The sequence below is a fragment of the Notamacropus eugenii genome, chromosome 4 (assembly GCF_028372415.1).
Source record: "Notamacropus eugenii isolate mMacEug1 chromosome 4, mMacEug1.pri_v2, whole genome shotgun sequence".
Classification (NCBI taxonomy): Eukaryota; Metazoa; Chordata; class Mammalia; order Diprotodontia; family Macropodidae; genus Notamacropus; species Notamacropus eugenii.
The window spans coordinates 286,999,429-287,019,419 of NC_092875.1; the positions used below are offsets into that span (position 1 = coordinate 286,999,429).

The following is a 19,991-nucleotide window of genomic DNA, read 5'->3' on the forward strand; positions in this document are numbered from 1 at the left end:
TTTTTGGAGAGACAGATTTCTCCCCTGTAAAATGAAGGGCATGTGATCAGATTGGATGATCTCTCAGGTCCTTTTCCAGCTCTGACATTTCTAATTTTGTGAAGCATTTTAATGCCTCAGAATTTCAATCTCAGGTATCAGAGAATATCTGATCTCAGACATAACTTAATTCCCATTCACCAGTACTAAATAGAAAGGCTTTTATTTATAAAGAAACACAAAACTTTGTTGGCTGAAAATGTTTAATTTCTTTTGGAGGTTGTGTTTAAACTCTTTATTTTTCACAGTAAATAGCATATAATGACTAAGAAATAAATCAGTCTGATCTTTGAGATAAAAAATTGAAAAGCAATGATATTAAGTGGAATTCACTTCCAGATTCTAAAAAGAAAGTATAAAAAGGCAAGCACTAATTTTTCCCGCATAATAAAATCAGCTACACAATTAGAAGAGAGATAGCTGTCACAAAATAAGAATCCAGATTTTTAGCCTATAGTTTAGATCTTCATAATTTTTTAATTAAAAAGAAATCTCTAAATATAAGTGTCACATTAGGGGGATAGGTTCTTTGTGAAGGATCAGGTGCATCCTTCTAGGTTTCAGGTTTTGCTTATACTTCACGAGTTTTCTGTATTGAAAGAAAAAAGAAAAACACTCCAATGTTAAATAATCTTTCAAAAATTACAAATTGTGATTTAATGGCAAGACAGGAAAGGCACAACTTATTAACATCATCTTAGTCTTTCACTAAACTTGATGTATGTTCTGAGTTTAAATTGAACAACAGAAATCTCCTAAGATTTGGGATCTGGGATCAGGCAGCATTGGAGAAGGATGAGAATCAGGGCATTGGATTAAGGATCTGGAAAATGATCACTGTATAGGGTTTTTTGGCACTATCCTTATGGGTTGGTGTTCATAGTGATTTCTGACAACTGTGGATGGGATTATGCCCCTCCTTTCCTTCAACCCTAGGCAATCACTACAGGACCTTCAAGACCAAGATGGTAGCATGTTCTGTCACCCATGGGTAGTTGGGTTTCTTTTGTTGCCCTTCTGGGTTCCCAGTAATTGCTACTGAAGATAACTATACTAGTGGAAGGCAGAGTATTGGATCATAGATATAGAGCTGGAAAGAACTTTACAATTCATCTAGATAGTCCAGTCTACTCAATTTATAATTGAGAAAACTGAGGCCCAGAGAAGCCCAAGGTAACATAGGTAATATGTGATGGGGCAAAAATTTTAATTTAGGTCCTGTGACTTCAAGTCAGGACCTCTTTGCATTATACTACACTAGTTTTCCAAATCTTAAAAACTGGAAATGACAGGATATGACTATGTTGGGCCTTCCAGAAAAGCCTAATTTCACAAAAGCTTGTCATAAGATTACCCATTATATGACAGTTTTGGAGGTGGCCAAAGCAACTCTCAAAGATGTCTACTGAAGTATTGTCCCTGGGTACAATTCTATGGCAAAAACCCTGGAGATCCCACTATTATGAGGCTCTTAGGTGTCATGCTATGCTTCATTGAAGTTATAGACTCATGTACTACCTGCAATATGCTAATAGAAGTCACTTTGAAAGTGTGCAACAGACATTTTGAATACACATATATTATACACTATTTGAAGTGAGATATAATAATATCCTATATTTTTCTGCATATGCATTTGAATATGGAACATTTAAACTCAGCAAAGCAAAAGAGATTTCTGAATTATGAATTTATATACAAACTCTTTATGAGCTGTGTGATTAAAGAGGTAAATGATTAAAAATATTCAGTTTTCAAAATTCTTCTCACAGAAGGGACAAAGAAACTATTTGTTAAAACTGTTAGTACATAAAGTTAAAACAAAGTACCTTTTAATGATATTTAATTTCATAGCATCAGATTTTGAATAACTTCATAACATAAAAAGCTCATGATAGTCCCTTGCCTTAGTAGAAGATACCGGGTATTTTAGAAATGCTCAGATAATAACGTAATGTAATGCAAATCACATACCCTAGAGATTTCTTAGGTATGTCTGAAACTAAGTATATTCGAATCTGACTAAGCAGAGTTATTATTTTCACATTAACAAAAAGATGGATTGACTCTATTAACCATGCTTGGGTTTTAATCAAACAGTTAAAATAAATCAAGCAACTTTTCATTTTACTGGCAATACACAATTCTCAGTGGATCTTATGTATATGAAATGCATAAAGGTATTTAATGTCTATTTTAAAATTACCAAGGCTCAAACATGTCCTACCACATTTAAAAAGAGAGGAAACATCTGTCAGAACTATTTAATGTGATAAACACAGAAAGAAAAAATACTGAATCTTTTTTTTTGCTTAATACTACATATTATTTTTAAGCAAATAGTAAAGGCATTTGTTCAGAAACAACTTTTAAATAAAAAACAGCTTTAACCTGATCTTTAATTAAAATGTACATTGATAGTAACAAGTTCAGTTTGAGATTCAAAAAAGGTGAAGGAGTCTAACTTTCCTTCCATGCAGGAAAAGAAGGCTTTTGTAAAAACACATAAGCATAGATTATAGACAATTATAAAGGAAGGGAAAAAAGTTTTCCTTTCTATGCACATGCTGTTGGCCAATGCTCCCCTGTAGTAGATGGGCACAGATGCCAATATGCAGGGCTCTGGAATGCATAAACATCAGTTTCTTGGCATAGAGAGGAGAATTAATTAATAGACTATTCAGAAATATATTCTGATTCTGAATTTTGAGTTTGCATAATACTAGATTGGAAAGTTAGTTAGCTATTATTCTTGTACGTTTACATAGTATTCTTTTGCCCATGGTGTGTTACTTGCTCCATAACCTTGTTATTCCTGTAATATTAGTATATTAAGAATATGAAGTGTACAGCCTATGCTCCATCTATGTGAGGATTATGCCAAAATTCTATCTAAAATATTTGATCATTCTTTGTTGTGTAAATGAGAATCAGAAATTATGTTCTCATTTGTGATTTGAGGCAAGAAACATCTTTTTATAATTCTATAATGTCCAATTTAAGGAACTCCAAACCAATTCACTTGTAAATATTTCTATCACATTTTGTGGGACATGACAATGAAACAATCCTTAATAGGTTCAATTGTATTGTAGAGGTCAGTGGGAGAACTGGAATAAAACTTAGAACTCTAGACATTTTATTTCATTTTACTATAACCAATCTGTTACACTGACCTTCATCAGGATGAGTTGAAAGCAGAATGGAGGGAAAGATGCTCATTAACGGAGGGGTAAGCTTGAAGGTAGGAACGTTTTTGGTCTTTGTAACCCTGGCACATGTCTGGCACAAAGTAAATGATTAATACTTATTGAACTGAATATAAGAAGAGGGTCAGTGATCATACTCATCAATCAATAAGCAAGCATTTATTGTGTCTTATTAAGCACGAGGTATTGTGGTTAGCCCCAGGGCCCATAAAGACAAAAAGTAAAATGGAGCTAAGTGGCTTCGGTGGATAGAACGCGGGGCCTGGAGTCAGGAAGACCTCAATTCAAACCTAGCCTCAGATACCGACTAGCTATGTGACATGAGAAAGTCACTTAACCTCCACCAGCCTCAATTTCCTCATGTGTGAAATGGAGATAATAATAGTACCTCCATCCACTTGTAAAGCTAATAGCACAGTGCCAGGCACACAGTAGGTGCTTAATAAATGCTTGTTTCCTTCCTTCTTTCCTAAAACAATCCCTTCTGTGTGTCAGGCACTGTGCTAAGCCCTAAGGATGTAAAAAGAGGAAAAATGATAGTACCTGCCCTCAAGGAACTCACAATCTAATGGGGGAGGTGGGGAGACAACAAGCAGACAGATGTGTACGAACTATACACAAGATGGATAAGAAATAATTATCAGAGAGAAGCACTAGAATTAAGAGGGGTTGGAGGAAGCTTCCTTTATGAGATGGGATTTTAGTTAGAACTTGAAGCCAAGGAAGCCAGGAGGTGTAGATGAGAAGAGAACATTTTGGGCATGGGAGACAGCAAAAGAAAATGTGAGGAATGAGAGAGAGTGTCTTGTTCATGGGAACAGCAAGGAGGCCAGTGATACTGGACCAAAGCGGGAGTAAGGTGTAAGAAGACTGGGAAGATGTGTGAAGGAGAAAGGGGAGTTATGAAGGGCTTCAGACACCAAACAGATGATTTTGTATTTGAACCTGGAAGTGGTAGGGAGCCACTAGAGTTTATTGAACAGGTGAAATGGTCTGACCTCTGCTGGAGGAACATCACTTTGGTGGTGGAGTGGAGGATGGATTTGGAGTGGGGAAAAGCCTTGGGGCAGCTACACCCCCAGCAGCCTATTGCAATAACCCAGGCTTAAGGTGATGAGGCCTGTAGCAGGCTGGTGACAGTATCAGAGGAGAAAAGGGGTGTACTGAAAGATGTTGCAGAGGTGAAATCAACAGGCGTTGGTAGCAGATTGGATATGGGGATGATGAGATAATGAGGAGTTAAGGTTGACACTTAGCATGCTTCTCCGAGGGACTGGGAAGATGGTGTTGCCCTCTACAGTAACACAAAAGTTAGGAAGAGGGGAAGACTGGGGGGAAAGATAAAGTTTTGGACATGCTGAATTTAATGTCTTTTTGACATGTATGGATGAGATACAAAAATATGTGATATAGAATAAATGCAAATATAGTGTATTTATATAATATATAGTAAGAAAATGAATACTTGGAGAGAGAGTGTGCTAGCAGCTGGAGGATCAGGAAAAGCCTCCTGTGAAAGATGGACTTGAGCTGAGTCTTGAAAGAAACCAGGGATTCTTAGAGGAAGGAGGGGAGGAGGAAATGTGTTTCAGGCATAGGGCAGAGCAGGTTCAGAGTCATGGAGAGGGATAGAAGGGCAAGGAGGCTGTATCAGAGGGGAGCTGTGTCAGGAGACTGGAAAGGGATGAAGAGAGAAAATTGTGAAGGGATTTAAATGTCAAACAGAGGAGTTTAGATTTAACCTTACAGGTAATAAGGATCCACTGGAGTTTACTGGTGGTAACTCGGTGGGATCTTCATTTAAGGAAAATCATTTTGGTAACTGTCCCTGTGTGTGTGTGTGTTTGTGTATATGTGTATGCATATGTGTGTGCCTCTGTGTGCCTGTGTGTGTGCATGTGTGTGTGCGTGTGTAGGGGGAGAGGATGGACAGGAGTAGGGAGAGGTTTGAAGATCAGAAACTATTGCAGCAGATCAGGAGAGAAGTGTTGAGGCCTTGAACAAGGGAAGCAGCTGTGTGAGAAAGGGGGTGTAGGTGAGAGATGTGGAAATAACATTTAGCTACTAGTCGAATAGGATGGGTGAGAGGAGCTAAGATTGACCGTGAGGCTTTGAAACAGGGGTCCTGACTGTGGACAGTGACAAACTTTTACCTTTGGTTGTATCTGTTACATGTGATAATTAGACTTATTAGCTGTGGGATCCTGGACAAACCACTTAATCTTTCTAAGTGCCATAAAAATATAAAATGGGGCGAAGAATACTCATTGTAGCTACTTTACTTACTTACTCAGGCTTACTTATTCAAATGACATAATGTATGCAGAGCCTATTGCAAACCTTAAAACACTATATGAATATCTATTATAATTATTACAATGTCCCTTGAGAAATATGCAATATTGACTCTATGAGATCAATAAAATTCTAGAGCATATCATTAGATAATTTGTATTTAGAAAAGCATCAAAAATGAAATTGTGCCAAATTAACCTCATTTCTTTTCTTCTGTTTTCCTTTCTTTCCTTCCTTCCGTGTGTGTGTTCATCCTTCGTTGCCAAAGAAGATCATGCCACCAGAGAAATAATGACATGACTTGCACTTGATTTTGTTTTGAGTGAGTGAGGGCTGTGCAGGTCACCAGCCTCACTTCTCCTCCAGAGCCATCTGAATCCAGTGACCAGATATTCATCAGGATGACTGGAGATGACCCAGGATGAGGCAATTGGGGTTAAGTGACTTGCCCAAGGTCACACAGCTAGTGAATGTCAAGTGTCTGAGGTGAGATTTGAACTCAGGTCCTCCTGACTCCTGCATTGGTGCTCTATCCACTGCACCACCTAGCTGCCCTTCCTTCCTTTTGACAGAATTACTAGACTAAGAGATCAGGAGAATACTGTATGGGTGCTAGACATTGTATAACTGGATTTCAGGAAGAAAGCTGACAAAGTCTCTCATACTATCCTTGTAGACAAGGAGAATTGTGAGCTACATGAAAAGTATATTTCACTGTATTTGGATATGGTTGAATTGCCAGTGACAAGGAGTACTTATTAATGGCTCAGTGTAGATCTAGAGGGAGGTCTCCAGTGGGGTGGTCCCTGTATATGTCCTTAGTTTTGTGCCAAACATTTTTATCAAGACTTTAACATTTTTATCAATACTCAAGTGGGGAGACATAAGCAGCATGCCTATCAACTTTGAGACAATACAAAGCTGAGAAGACTGAATCATAATCCAAAAAAATCTTGACGGGTTAATATGATGGGCTGAAATTTAACAGTGATAAATGTAAAGTTCTATACTTTGGCTGAAAAAAAACTGCAAAAAAGAGAGGGTAAGAGATTTGACTAAACAGTGGTTCATATAAAAAAAAAAAGCAGGGTTTTTGGTGAATTGTAGGTTCATCATAAGTCAACAGTCTGATATTGAATTCATAAATGCTCATGCAATCTTAGGCCAAATTGATATTGTCTAGGAAAAAGGAAGGTATCATCCACTCTGTCCTAGTAAGATTGTACCTGGAATATAATTTTCAGTTCTGAGCACTACATTTTAGAAAGGACATTGACAAGCTGAAGCATGTTAGTTAAAGGAACATGGTAAGTTTACCCCAGAGAAGAAAGAGAAATATGATAGCTGTCTTCAAGTACCTGAGGGGCTGTCATTTGGACGAGGGACTGTTTTGTTTGGTCCCAGGGACCAAACTAGGGACAATAGGTGGAAGTTACAGAGAGGTAAATATCGGCTCAGTTAGAGCTGTCCAAAGTTTAATGGGCTGCTTCAGAATTCTGTGAATTCTCCTTCCTTATAAATCAAACGGAGAGAGGCTGGAAGATCACTTGTCACAGGGATATTATACAATGGATTCCTACTCAGGTAGGGGTTGAACTAAATAACCCTCTGAATTCCTTTTCAGTTTTTTGATTGCATTATTTTTCTCAGCTCTTGTCCAGTTTTTTTTTTTTCAGTTTTTATTTTGTCTTGAAGATAACAGAAACTTTTGAAATGCTGGGCTAAGGAAACAATAACTTAAGAACAATATTCATTTGACAGCAATCATATAAATCTTGAAGAGACTTATCATGATGTTTGTATAGGCTAGTGTGTGATTTTTATAAATGATGTATGTATAAACCTAGGGGCAGCTAGGTGGCACAGCGGATAGAGCAGTGGACTTGGAATCTGGAAGACTCATTTTCACGAGTTCAAATGTGACTATGTGACCCTCGGAAAGTCACTTAACACTTTTTGCCCTGGTTTCCTCATCTATAAAATGAGAGGGAGAAGGAAATGTCAAATCACTCTACTATCTCTGATAAGAAAACCCCACATGGAGTCATGAAGAGTCAAACATGTCTGAAATGATTGAGCCACCACAAACGCATAATGAACAATACAGGAAAATCTCTGTGTCGGTATCTCTGTTTATAATTGGCAGAGCAGAAGCAGGCAGGACTACATAATCTTTCTCTGATCACCCATTGAGATAAAATGTTTTCCATACTTTATGATATGTGCCCCCTGAGTTTTTATTATCCCACTTAGTCAAAAAAGACTAATTCCCGATCCTTCACCCACGACAGGCAAAAAGTAAAAGGTCTAGAAAGGAAGCAATAGTGTTAAAGGGTTTTCTGTAGGCAAACACCCTTAGTGAGCCTCCAATTCCATACCCTGAGACCCTAAGTGGAACTTTTATTAATTCCATCTAGGTTTCTTGGAAAAAAGAGGAACTCTTGGCAGAGGAAAATTCCATTGAATCTCTCAATCATCAACAGTGAAGTTTTATCATCACTGAAAAGCCACATGACAATGCTTGATCCACATATGTATTTCCCCAGAATATTGGCCTCACTCATAAAATGAAATCTCATTTACAGAAAAAGTATGTGTCTGTCTGTGTGGTAGGGGACAGAGGAAAATGGAAGGGGCATGCATGGAAAAAGTACAGGACTTTTATCCTCCTCCTTTTAGTTCATTCAATACGTATTCATCACTGGTCACAATTCTGATAAGTTATTACTGACCTCTAGGATACTGTTTTCTTCCTCAGTGAATTGAGTGCCTAGCTCACGGTCTTTCCTCCTCAACTCCTGACCTCATAATAGGGGGTTTCAATATACATACTGATTCTCCGTCAAACAACCTAACTCCCAAGTTCCTTAACTTACTCATTTCCTGTGACTTATTCCTCCCACCCCGCCTCACCTATAGAGATAGTCATATCCTTGACATTGCTATAACCCATTCTTTTTCTATATTCATGAACTCTGAAATTCCTTGATCTGATTATAATTTATTGTCATTTCACCTCTCTCTCTGCTTTACAATCTTTAATACTGTTATTTGTCCACATCATGACCATCAATTCCTCACCTCAGGTGTGCCCCTTCCTTCCCCATATTACCCCTTGGTAAACCAATCCAACTCTACAGTATACTCATGTCCCTTACCCCCTTGTCCCATCACCAGTTTTTCTCTGCTAAGCCCCAGCCTTGGATGGATCCCAACATCTACTGCCTTCCTTTCTACTTACATGCCAGTAAGAGAAATTGGAGAAAATAATGGAACTGTATTGAGTGGGTCCATACCAAATTTACGTTATGTAATTTCAACTTAACTGTCACTGCAGCAAAGCAATCCTTTTCTACTTTCCTAATTGGTTCACTCACCACAATGGCTCTTCTAAACCTTTTCATCCCTCCTCAAACTTCTCATGGCTCTTCTCCCCACCCCAGCTGAGAGCCTTGCCTCATATTTTACTGAAAAACTGACCAAGACAATTGGTCACCAAGAGATCTCTCTTTCTCCATCCTCCTCATTTTACATCACTGAGAAGATGTCTTCTGCTACTATCTCTTCCTTGAGGCTTCTCTCACATGAAGAGGTGATCTCTTCTTTGCCAAAGACAACTCGTATGTGCACTAGAGATCCCATTCCTTTAATCTTCTCTAGCAGATGATACCTCCTCTATAACCCCATTCCCTCACTAATCAACCTCTTCCTGTCTATTGGTCTGCTTTCTAGCTACCTACAAATATCCTACGTCTCCCCCATCTTCTCTTAATTCATCCATTCCCACTAGCTATTGTCCCACTAGCATATATCTCTCCTCCTTTTTATGATTAAATTCCTTGAGAAGGCCACCTGTGGTAGTTGCCTCCACTTTCTATGCTTTCACTCTCTTCTTAAATCTTTGCATTCTGTCTTTGAATCTCATTTGATCATTCAACTTAAACTGCTCTTTCCAATGTTACCATGATCTCTTAATTAGCAAATCCAATGGCTTTTCCTTCAAACCTCATCTTTCTTGACCTATCTGCAGTTTTTAAACCTTTTCTCTGTGATACTGTCTTCTCTCTAGCTTTTTGTGACACTACTCTTTTCTGGCTCTCCTCCTACCTGTCTGACCATTTCTTTACAGTCTCTTTTGCTGGATTTTCATCCAGTTTGCACCTACTAACAATGGGTATCCACTAAAGCTCTGTTCTGGATCCTCTTCTCTATTCTATTCAGTGATCCTTTGGTGATCTTGTCAGTGCCAGTGGATTAAAGTATCATCAGTATGCAGATGATTCTTAGATCTATTTATATAGTCTTGGACTTTCTCCTGACTGCATGTCACATCTCCAAATGCCTGCTGAATATTTTGAACTGGACTTCCTGTAGACATCTAAAACTCAACATGTCCAAAATGCAATTCATCTTTCTCGCCAAACCCTCCCCCTTCCTAATTTTCTTATTACTGTCAGCAATAGCCTTCCAATGACTTAGCTTACAAGCTAGGTATAATACTGAAGTCTTCTCTCTCTCTCATTCCCCATATCCAATTAGTTGCCAAGACCTGTAGATTGTACCTTCATAATATCTCTTTTACACTGACTTCTCTGACACTGCCACTACCCTGGCACAAATCCTCATCGCTTCACACTTGGACTATTACAGTAACTTTCTGGTTGGTCTCCCTGTTTTAAGTCTCTTCCTATCCCATTCTGTCCTCTACTCGGCTGTCAAATTAATCTTCTTAAAGTGAAGAGACATGACCATGTCACTTTGCTATTCAAAAAGTTCTAGTGACCCCCTATCACCTCCTGGATCAAATACAAAATTCTCTGGTCTTTAAAGTCCTTCATAATCTATCCCCTTCCTACCTTTCCAAGCTTCTTAAATCTTATCTCCACATACTAAACTGATATAGGGATGCTGGCTTCCTTGTCGTTCTTTGCATTAGATATTATTCCATCTCCCAACTTTGTGTATTTTCACTGGTTTTCCCTCTACCTGGAATTCTTTCCCTCCTCATCTCTGCCTCTTGCACTTGGTGGCACTTGCAGCTAGGACAGAGTGCTGGGCCTTGAGTCAGGAAGAGGACTCTTCCTGAGTTCAAATCTGACCTCAGACACATCCTAGCTGTGTGGCCCTGGGCAAGTCAAAGGTACTTATACTTGCTTTGGCTTCAAGAATCTCAATTGCACTCAGTCATCAAAAAGACAAATTCTCACTTGGGGTCACTATTCCTGGCTTTGTTAGCTAAGTGTTTTAGCTATGACTAAAGAGTTATAACCAGTGATATCTAGTCACTATACCCTAGCAGAGTAAAGCTGAGATGGCGTGAGTGGAACTGAAAAGATGATCCCAGAAGACTTAGCAAGAAGCAATGACAAGCAGACTATTTATCCAGCAAGTTCCAAATAAATAGTCTGCTGAGACCAGTAGAACAATGTGCTACAGGAAACTACCTGCCCAGTAATACCACAAGATCAGTGGAGTGAAATGCTCAGCTCAGATACTATACCTACTGAGAAGAAGGACCAGTGAGAGCAGCATGAAGACATTAACTGAAGAAAATGGTGGTCTTACTTTAGTGATGTGAGCTGGTCCTGTATGTGTGTCCTTATTACATGCATTGCCCATTTCTTTCCCTTAAGTGTTATTCTACATTCTTGTTTATTTTCTTCACTGATGATGATGATGATGTATGTATGTATGTATGGAGGAGCATGCCTAGGTTTATGGTGTGGGAAATAATTTAGACCCTGATTTTATTGAGACCCCTGGTTTATTTATTCCACAAGGGTAGGGATTATATGTTCTCTATATTAGGCCCCAGAGCTGTGAACTGCAGATTGTGAGTTCATTTGCTTAATCATAGGAAACTAACTTGCTTTTGCCTTGTTATGGTGACCATGCCTAGCATGGTAGAGGTGACTCAATGACATGGAAAGTCTGCCAGCTATTTTTTGTTGCCCTTCTGTCTCTTGTCATCCCTCTATCCCTCAACATAGGGAAAGGGCCACAACCATTTGGCCAATAACCTTTCTACTGGCTCATCACCCCATGTAGATGTTTTGACATCTGTTTATCAGTCCAGCCTCTGGGTCTGCTTGAGAACTCACTTGTCAGCCAATGAGATTCTATATTTTGGGTAGACCCTCCTGGAGGATCAAGGCCAAGATCTATCAACCAATACGACTGTGTATTTTACTGTGCCTCTTCTGTATCATCTGGATATCAAACACAATAAAACTAAGACCTGGAGGAAGGGGGCATCTCAGGTCATGAGGAAGTTCTGAGGTCTACTTCATTAGGGGGGGCATGGACCCTTTATTAAAATGCTATTGACTTGGAGCTCTGCCTCAGTTTCTTTTATTGTACTCTTTTATTGGGCAATTTTGGACCCCACAATGGGGGGAGTATTCTATTATGAATTGTCTGTTTTATTTGGTTAAATGCCTTTGTTTTAAACTAACTATGTCCCATAGTGCATTAGAGAAAAAAATAAACAACTTACTGAGGTCTTATGAACTATGGTGTGGAGTGAATGTGATACCATGGAGTATTTTGAATCTGGAAAATCTACTCTGGAGGTCCTATGAGTGAGAAGGGAGAGTACCAGATAAAACATATGCTGATCTGATATTTTTGTAAGAACAAACCAGAACATTTAAAATAACTTGAGAGCAAAAAGTTGTTAAGCATGGTCAATCATTTTATAAACATCATCATTCAATTCAGTAAGTCTTTCTTAAGTGCCTACAGTGTGCAGGGTAATGTAGTAGGGACTAAGGACATGGACAAAAATGACACGATCTCTGCTCTCAAGAAGTTTACCTTCTTGTGGGAGGATAAAACATTTAAGCATGGGTAATTTGGGGCAGGAAACAGAAATAACAATTAGAGGGATCAGGAAAGCCTTCCTTTAAGGTCATTTTTCTCAAGCAGTATAAAGGTCCTCAGTGATGGTGTGATTTGCTACTCCATTTGAATTTCTGTGTGTACCAGGAAATGACATAGCATTTCCACTGAAACAGCAGCAGCAACCTCTCTGAAATTCAGATTACAGAAATTGAGTGACTGTACCAATAACAGCTGGCATATCAATAGTGCTTTTAGATTTTCAAAGTGTGTTATATATTATTTAACTTGATCCTCACAATAATTCTGTGAGGTAGGTGCTATTATTAACCCTGTCCTCATCTGTAAGATAAGGAAACTGAGACCAACAGAGATTAAATAACTTGCCCAGGGTTAAGTATTATCTCTTAAGTATCTGAAGGAGGTTTATAACTCAGATGGTTCTAGCTCCAAGTCTCACTCTCTTTCCTCTATTCCATATTACTGAGGTTTTTAATCTCTTAGAACTCACACAGCAAGATGATATTCACTCATTTAAATTTCAAGTATTTCATTTTGATCAACAAGTTACAAACACATATTATAGTAAAATAACTATACTGTTCTCCAACTATTTTATGGCACAGTGTAAATAACTTTTATTATAACATAAGATGATTTAATAAAAATAAATTCTAGTATCCTGATTTTTCTAAAATTCTAGTCTAATTAGCAAAATTATCTTTAATTTTAATAAAGAATCAGATAATAAAAATTACAAATTCTTGCTCTTTTCCCTTGTTGTTCCCTGTCTGATTTAGACCTTTATGCCTTCTGATCAAAAGACCATGTTAGATTTCTATTTTACTTAACCTTTTGGGTTTTTAAAAAAAGTCTATCACTTGAACCCACAAAAGACATTACTTATTTTCATCTCTTAATATCCCATTTTCCTGAGACTTCATACCTAAAGATGATTACTGATTCTAATGAATTTTTCATAGTACATATTACACTATATATTACAGTTTTTTCCCATTACTGCAATGTTATATATAAGAATAGTGACCATATTCAACTCAAACTTGGGCTGGCTATACAGTCTGACAAACTAATTTTTTAAATCAATTCTGGATTTATTTCAGGAGAGACAGGAAGATATCTAGGGCAGACCAAACATATATAGAAGTTGATGCTGAAGATAACAGAGTTTTGAGGGCAAGGAATCAATTCTCAGAATATCTGAAAAAGGGTAAGAAGCCAAAAGATTGGAAAACATCATGAACATTACAGCTAGCAAAAGAAGATGTCAAATAACTACCAACTCATAATCCTCATCTCTATGAAATGTTTATTAGAAAAATTTATACACATTCTGAGGGCATTCTTGTTGAAAATATAAGATTAAGGGGGTGAAGCCAGGATGGCAGAGTAGAAAGACAGACCTACTCTAACTCTCCCCCTGTAGCCCATAAAATACCTGTAAAAAATGACTCTAAACAAATTCTAGAGCAGCAGAAGCCACAAAACGACAGAGTGAGAGAGATTTCCAGCCCAAGACAGCCAGGAGGGCTGACAGGAAATGTCTATCACACAGGGCCCAGAGTGGACCAGAGACTAACCTTGGCTGTGCAGCATTGCACAGACAGGACCGGAGCAGGCTTCAGGGTGTGGAATCACGGGTAGCACTGTGGTTCCCAGATTTCTCAACCCACAAATGCCAAAGATAGTTTCAAAAGTCAGTAAGAAAACTCTTTCACCTGGGTGAGAAGGGAGCGGTGTCTTGCCCCAACCCTAGCCACAGAGTGGCAGCAACCTCCACTTTTGGAGCCCTGGGCCTAAAGATCCTGGGGGAATTGAGCAGCCAATCTGAGTCTCAGTCCTGAGTGGCAGTCCTGGGGTGAGGAGGAGCACTGGTGTGGTGGAGCTGGTGGAGGGTGTGAAGAGGAAATCCTACTCACAGATCCTGGGCAGAAAAGACAAGACCAGAGTGCAGGCCAGGAGAGGAGCTTACTCCTCTCCCTTGATTGTGCCACCTTAGAGGAACTGAGAACTTCCAGGTCCCTGGAGTATACCCTCTACTTGACAAAGAACTCAAAAGTCAAGTAACTGGCTGGGAAAATGCCCAAAAAAGGGGAAAAAATAAGACTATAAAAGGTTACTTTCTTCATGAAAAGGTATTTTCTTCCATCCTTTCAGATGAGGAAGAACAAAGCATACCATAAGAGGAAGACATCAAAGTCAAGGTTTCTATATCCAACACCTCCAAAAAACATGCAGTTGTCTCTGGCCGTGGAAGAGCTCAAAAAGGATTTTGAAAATCAAGTAAGAGAGGTGGAGGAAAAATTGGGAAGAGCAATGCAAGAAAATCATGAAAAGTGAGTCAACAGCTTGCTAAAGGAGACCCCAAAAAATGCTGAAGAAAATAACATCTTTAAAAATAGACTAACCCAAATGGCAAAAGAGGTCCAAAAAGCCAATGAGGAGAAGACTGCTTTAAAAAGCAGAATTAGCCAAATGGAAAAGGAGGTTCAAAAGCTCACTGAAGAAAATAGCTCTTTAAATATTAGAATGGAGCAGATAAAAGCTAATGACTTTATGAGAAACCAAGAAATTACAAAACAAAACCAAAAGAATGAAAAATAGAAGACAATGTAAAATATCTCACTGAAAAAACAACTGGGCTGTCCCCGGCACATGATCCGGGACCAGTTGGTTCGTGGCTCGGTCTACCTGCCTGCTAGTCTGTCACTCCATCCGTGGGTGTCATCATGGTGGAGGCGGCCAGTCAGGTGCTGCTGGGCTCGGGCCTCACTATCCTCTTGCAGCTTCTCATGTATGTGAAGGTGCTTGTACAGGTGGGATACGAGCCTCTTCCTCCAACTTTGGGAAGAAATATTTTTGGGTGGCATGTCTGTCAACTCCCTGGTCTCTTTTGTTGTGTTCAATGTATTATGAATATCGATGGAAAAAGCAGGCTCTTTAAAGGCTTAACTCCCAGAATGTGCTCTGGAACCATTGGAACTGTGGTCCACAGTAAAGTTTTGCAGCGATACCAGGATTGTGACAAGGCTGAGGAGTTAAAACAAGGACCTCCACCTCCTTCAGAAAAAGATGTTCCATCCAGCTTTGAAAGGGTTATCAAGGAGATGACTAGTGAGATGATGGCACGTTCTGCCACTACCCTCATCACACAGCCCTTCCATGTGATTACTCTGAGGTCTGTGGTACAATTCATTGGCAGAGAGACCAAATACTGCAGACTGTGCGACTCCATAGTAACCATTTACCTAGAGGAGGGCTTCCTAGGACTCTTTGTGGGCCTTATTCTTCGTCTCTTGGGGGACATCATTTCCTTGTGACTCTGTAATTCATTGGCCTACCTCATCAGTACCTATGCACTGGAGAGTGGGGTTTCCACCATGAATGAAATGAAGAGTTATTCCCAGGCTGTCACTGGATTCTTTGCCAGTATGCTGACCTACCCCTTTGTGCTTATCTCCAACCTGATGGTGGTCAACAACTGTGGCCTTGCTGGTGGATGTCCTCCTTATGCCCCAGTTTATTCCTACTGGTTAGACTGTTGGTGCATGCTGCAAAAAGAGGGAAACATGAGTTGTGGAAATAGCTTGTTTTTCTGGAAGGTCCCCTTTGGGAAGACTTACTGCTGTGACCTGAGGATGTTAATTTGAAGATGTTAGGGAAGAGGCAATGACATTTCTGTAGTCCCAGATGCACAGAATTATGGGAGAGAATGTTGATTTCTATATATTGTGGTGCGCTTTTTTAAAATAATCATTTAATCTTGGGAAAATGGAGGTATTTGGTGTCTGCCTCTTTTGTCCATTTCCCAGCGCAAGCTGCTTTATGGCTGAGATTCCCCAGTGATTCTCTTTCCTGAAATGGGCGATTTTTGCTTTGGGTTTAGATACAATTTACATAAAGCCAAACGGCCCTTTTCTAGAGGAATGGGCAGGTTATTACGGAGTATAGGCCTTGACTTTAAACTTTTTAAGAATAAAGAATGGTTAAATTTTGAACAAGAATTTTGAACAACTTGTGAAACTAGAAAAATTAATAAAGCAACTTTGTAGAAGGAAAAAAAAAGAAAAAACAACTGACCTGGAAAATAGATTTAGGAGAGATAATTTAAAAATTATTGATCTACCTGAAAACCACAATCACAAAAAGAGCCTAGACATCATCTTCCAAGAAATTATCAAGGAAAAGTGCCCTGATATTCTAGAACCAGAGGGTAAATTAGAAATGGAAAGAATTTACTGTTCACTTCCTGAAAGAGATTCCAAAAGGAAAACTCGTAGGAATATTGTAGCCAAATTCCAGAGTTCCCAGGTCAAGGAGAAAATATTACAAGTAGTCAGAAAGAAACAATTCAAGTGTTGTGGAAATACAATCAAGATAACACAGGATTTAGCAGCTTTTGCACTAAAGGATCAAAGGGCTTGGAATATGATATTCCAGAGGTCAAAGCAGATAGGATTAAAACCAAGAATCACCTACCCAGCAAAACTGAGTATCATACTTCAGGGGAAAAAATGGAATTTCAATGAAATAGAGGACTTTCAAGTTTTCTTGTTGAAAAGACCAGAGCTGAATAGAAAATTTGACTTCCAAATACAAGAATCAAGAGAAACATGACAAGGTAAACAGGAAAGAGAAGCCTTAAAGAACTCATTAAAATTGAACTGTTTACATTCCTACATAGAAAGAAGTTATTTGTAACTCATGAGACCTTTTTCAGTATTAGAGTGGTTAGAGGGATCTATCTATCTATCTATCTATCTATCTATCTATCTATCTATCTATCTATCTATACATATATATGTAGGTGTGTATGGGTATGTATGTATGTGTATATATATATATATATATATACATATATAGACATAAACAGAGGGCACAGGGTGAGCTGAATATGAAGGGAGAACACCTACAAAAATAAAATTTACTGTTGAATGGAATGTATTAGGAGTAAGAGAAAGGGAGAGGTAGAATGTAGCAAATCATCTCACATACAAGGGGGAAGAAAAAGCTTCTACAATGGAGGGGAAGAGCAGGGAGAGGAAAGGAAACAATTGAGTCTTACTCTCATGGGATTTGGCTTAAGGAGGGAATAACACACACTCAATTGGATATAGAAATCTATTTTACCCTGTAGGAAGGCAAGGGGGAAGGGGATAGGAGAGGGAAGATAATAGAATGGACAGCAAATTGGGGAAAGGGATAATCAGAAGCAAATACTATTGTGGGAGGACGGGCCAAGGGAGAAAATGGAATAAATGAAAGGCAGGATAGGACAGAGGGAAATGTGGTTAGTCTTTTGCAACATAACTATTATGGAAGCGCTTTGCATTGTTACACATGTACGACCTATATTGAATTGCCTGTTTTCTCAATAAGAGTGGGTGGGAAGGGAAGGAGAGATTATGAAACTCAAAGCTTAAAGAATGCATGTTAAAAATTGTTTTTAGCATGCAACTGAAAATTAAGCTATACAGGCAATGGAGTATAGAAATCTGTTTTGCCCTACAGGAAAATAGAGGGGAAGGAGTATGGAAGAAGGGGTGAGTAATAGAAGGGAAGACAGACTGGAGGAAGGGGTAGATGGGGTGCATGCTGTCCCTGGGTGGAAGGTGGGGAGAGATGGGGAGAAAACTTTGAATTCAAATTCTTGTGGAAATGAATGCTAAGAACTGAAAAATAAATAAATTATATACTGAAAAAAGAAAAATATAAGATGAGAACAGGCAGGCTGTCATAAATGACATTCTAAGATAAATTATATTGTTCTAATAACACAGTGGATCCAAAGATACCAGAATACAAGATCCTACTGTGCTTATTGTATTTATAAGATTCTTTGAAAAACGCAACAACAGAGATAATTTTGTTTTCTGTCCCTTTATTTATTAGTATCAATGGAGGTGAAAGCCAGGGAGGTATATGCTTACTAAAGAAATTTGCAAAAGAAAAAGGGATTCCCTTTCTAGGTGGTGAGGTCCACCAGATGCTGTTTGCAGGTGATAATATGGTGGCTGCAACAGGTTTCAGAACACTGCAGAGTCTCCTACATGAATCCATAATAACTCAGAACAGTTTGCTCTAGCTTTCCACCAAAGAAAAGCCCAGTGAATGAAACATATGTGCTGTCTGGATGATGCTATATATTTAGATGGATAGCCTATAGAGTGGATATATGTGTATGTGTATGTGTGTATGTGTGTATATATACATATAGTGTGTGTATATATGCACATGTATGTGTGTGTATATATGTGTGTGTGTATGTGTGTGTGTATATACACACATGTCAGAAAGACACAACAAATGTACATTTGCCTGGGATTCAGAATGGAACAGGAGGAAGACAGACATTTGGACTGCATTTGGGAAATTTGGGCCCCCAGAACAGTTACCCGGGGTTCAACGATTCAAAGATTTTTCTTGAAATAAAAACCCATCTTTTTAACACCACTCTTCTGTTGATGATGCTATCTGCCTATGAATCATGAAATAATACAAACTCCAATATTCCAAAACTTCAAGTTATCCAAAAGGCAATAGAGAGGTACAAGAAGGGCACAAATAATCTGTAGAATATTATCAACAATTAATTGCATACAAAAAGTGACATAAAAGATGTTATCAAAGAGACATATGACCCAAAAGGGAGATAGGTTGATCATGTTGGGAGGATAGAAAATAAGAAATGGACAACTTGTGGGTTGCATTGTTAATTCACATAACATTAAGAGATCCCACACAGGAAAGGCCCCTACTATGTTTTATGGGCACTCTTTGGAGGACATGGACAAGAGAACCACAGGATGAGAAGGCATAATTGATCTGGAGGGAATACTCACATCAATGAAACTGCAGATTCATTGAAGTAAATTTATTTTACAAATTGACCATATTTAAATATCTATTCTGATGTGTCATGATGATTTGGAAGTGATAAATGGGTTTTCAATGGTTATGTCACTGGAGCACTAGGTCTTATAGTTCCTACCAAGGAACAAAGGCTTTCCGATATGAGTTCTAGCCTGGCAATGGGCTGTATGTCTGTGATCAGAGAACCTTGCTAAGTACTGAAAGGCCCATCAACAAAGGGCTGATCACCAGACGATTAATTTTTTTTTTACTACTGAAACTCACAAATACTTCAGCAAAAAGGGACTGTAACATGCACAGGCTGAAGGAATACCAGTAAAATAAGGGTTCCTTAAATAAATTTATTTATGTGAAAAGTCAACAGGAAAAATATTTGAAATCAGGACTGACTCTGGAAATTCAGGACAGATGGTCACTCTATATAAGTAGGTCATGTGAATAAACTGCATTTAATAATGATATATTTTTAATTTATTGATTTTTATTACATTTTTGCTTGATAACCTTGAATTTCTTTCTTTTACTCATGCTTTGGATAAAAGAACAACAGGTAGTTCAGGGATACTAAAGCTTTTAGAAAAAGAATTTCTTCTTTTTAGAAGAAATCTAGACCCTCCCCCTCAAAACTTTTTTTTTTTAAAGCACTTGGGCATTTGAAGGAAACATACCTTTCCAAAAAATGTAATATTAACTTCTTCTGACACTTCTGGACAT

At 38.5% G+C, this 19,991-nt stretch overlaps 1 protein-coding gene and 1 pseudogene across 9 annotated transcripts in view; one reads left to right on the plus strand and one right to left on the minus strand.

The window, feature by feature from the left end:
* Positions 1 to 224: 224 nt before the first annotated feature.
* Positions 225 to 19,991, minus strand: part of PPP1R42 (protein phosphatase 1 regulatory subunit 42) — a 58,102-nt gene continuing 38,335 nt past the window's right edge. For 5 of the 9 annotated variants that reach the window (XM_072604777.1, XM_072604775.1, XM_072604773.1 and 2 more), the window contains 2 exons: positions 3,216 to 3,321; positions 225 to 628 (listed from right to left, as the gene is read on the minus strand). In XM_072604777.1, the coding sequence (XP_072460878.1) occupies positions 3,221 to 3,321 (101 nt within the window). In that variant the 3' untranslated portion in view covers positions 225 to 628; positions 3,216 to 3,220. Of the gene's footprint in view, positions 629 to 3,215; positions 3,322 to 7,345; positions 7,518 to 19,991 lie in introns of those variants that run through there. The other 4 variants (XM_072604778.1, XM_072604776.1, XM_072604774.1 and 1 more) reach the window with 3 other exon arrangements.
* On the plus strand, positions 15,134 to 16,131 carry LOC140501316 (mitochondrial carrier homolog 2-like; annotated as a pseudogene).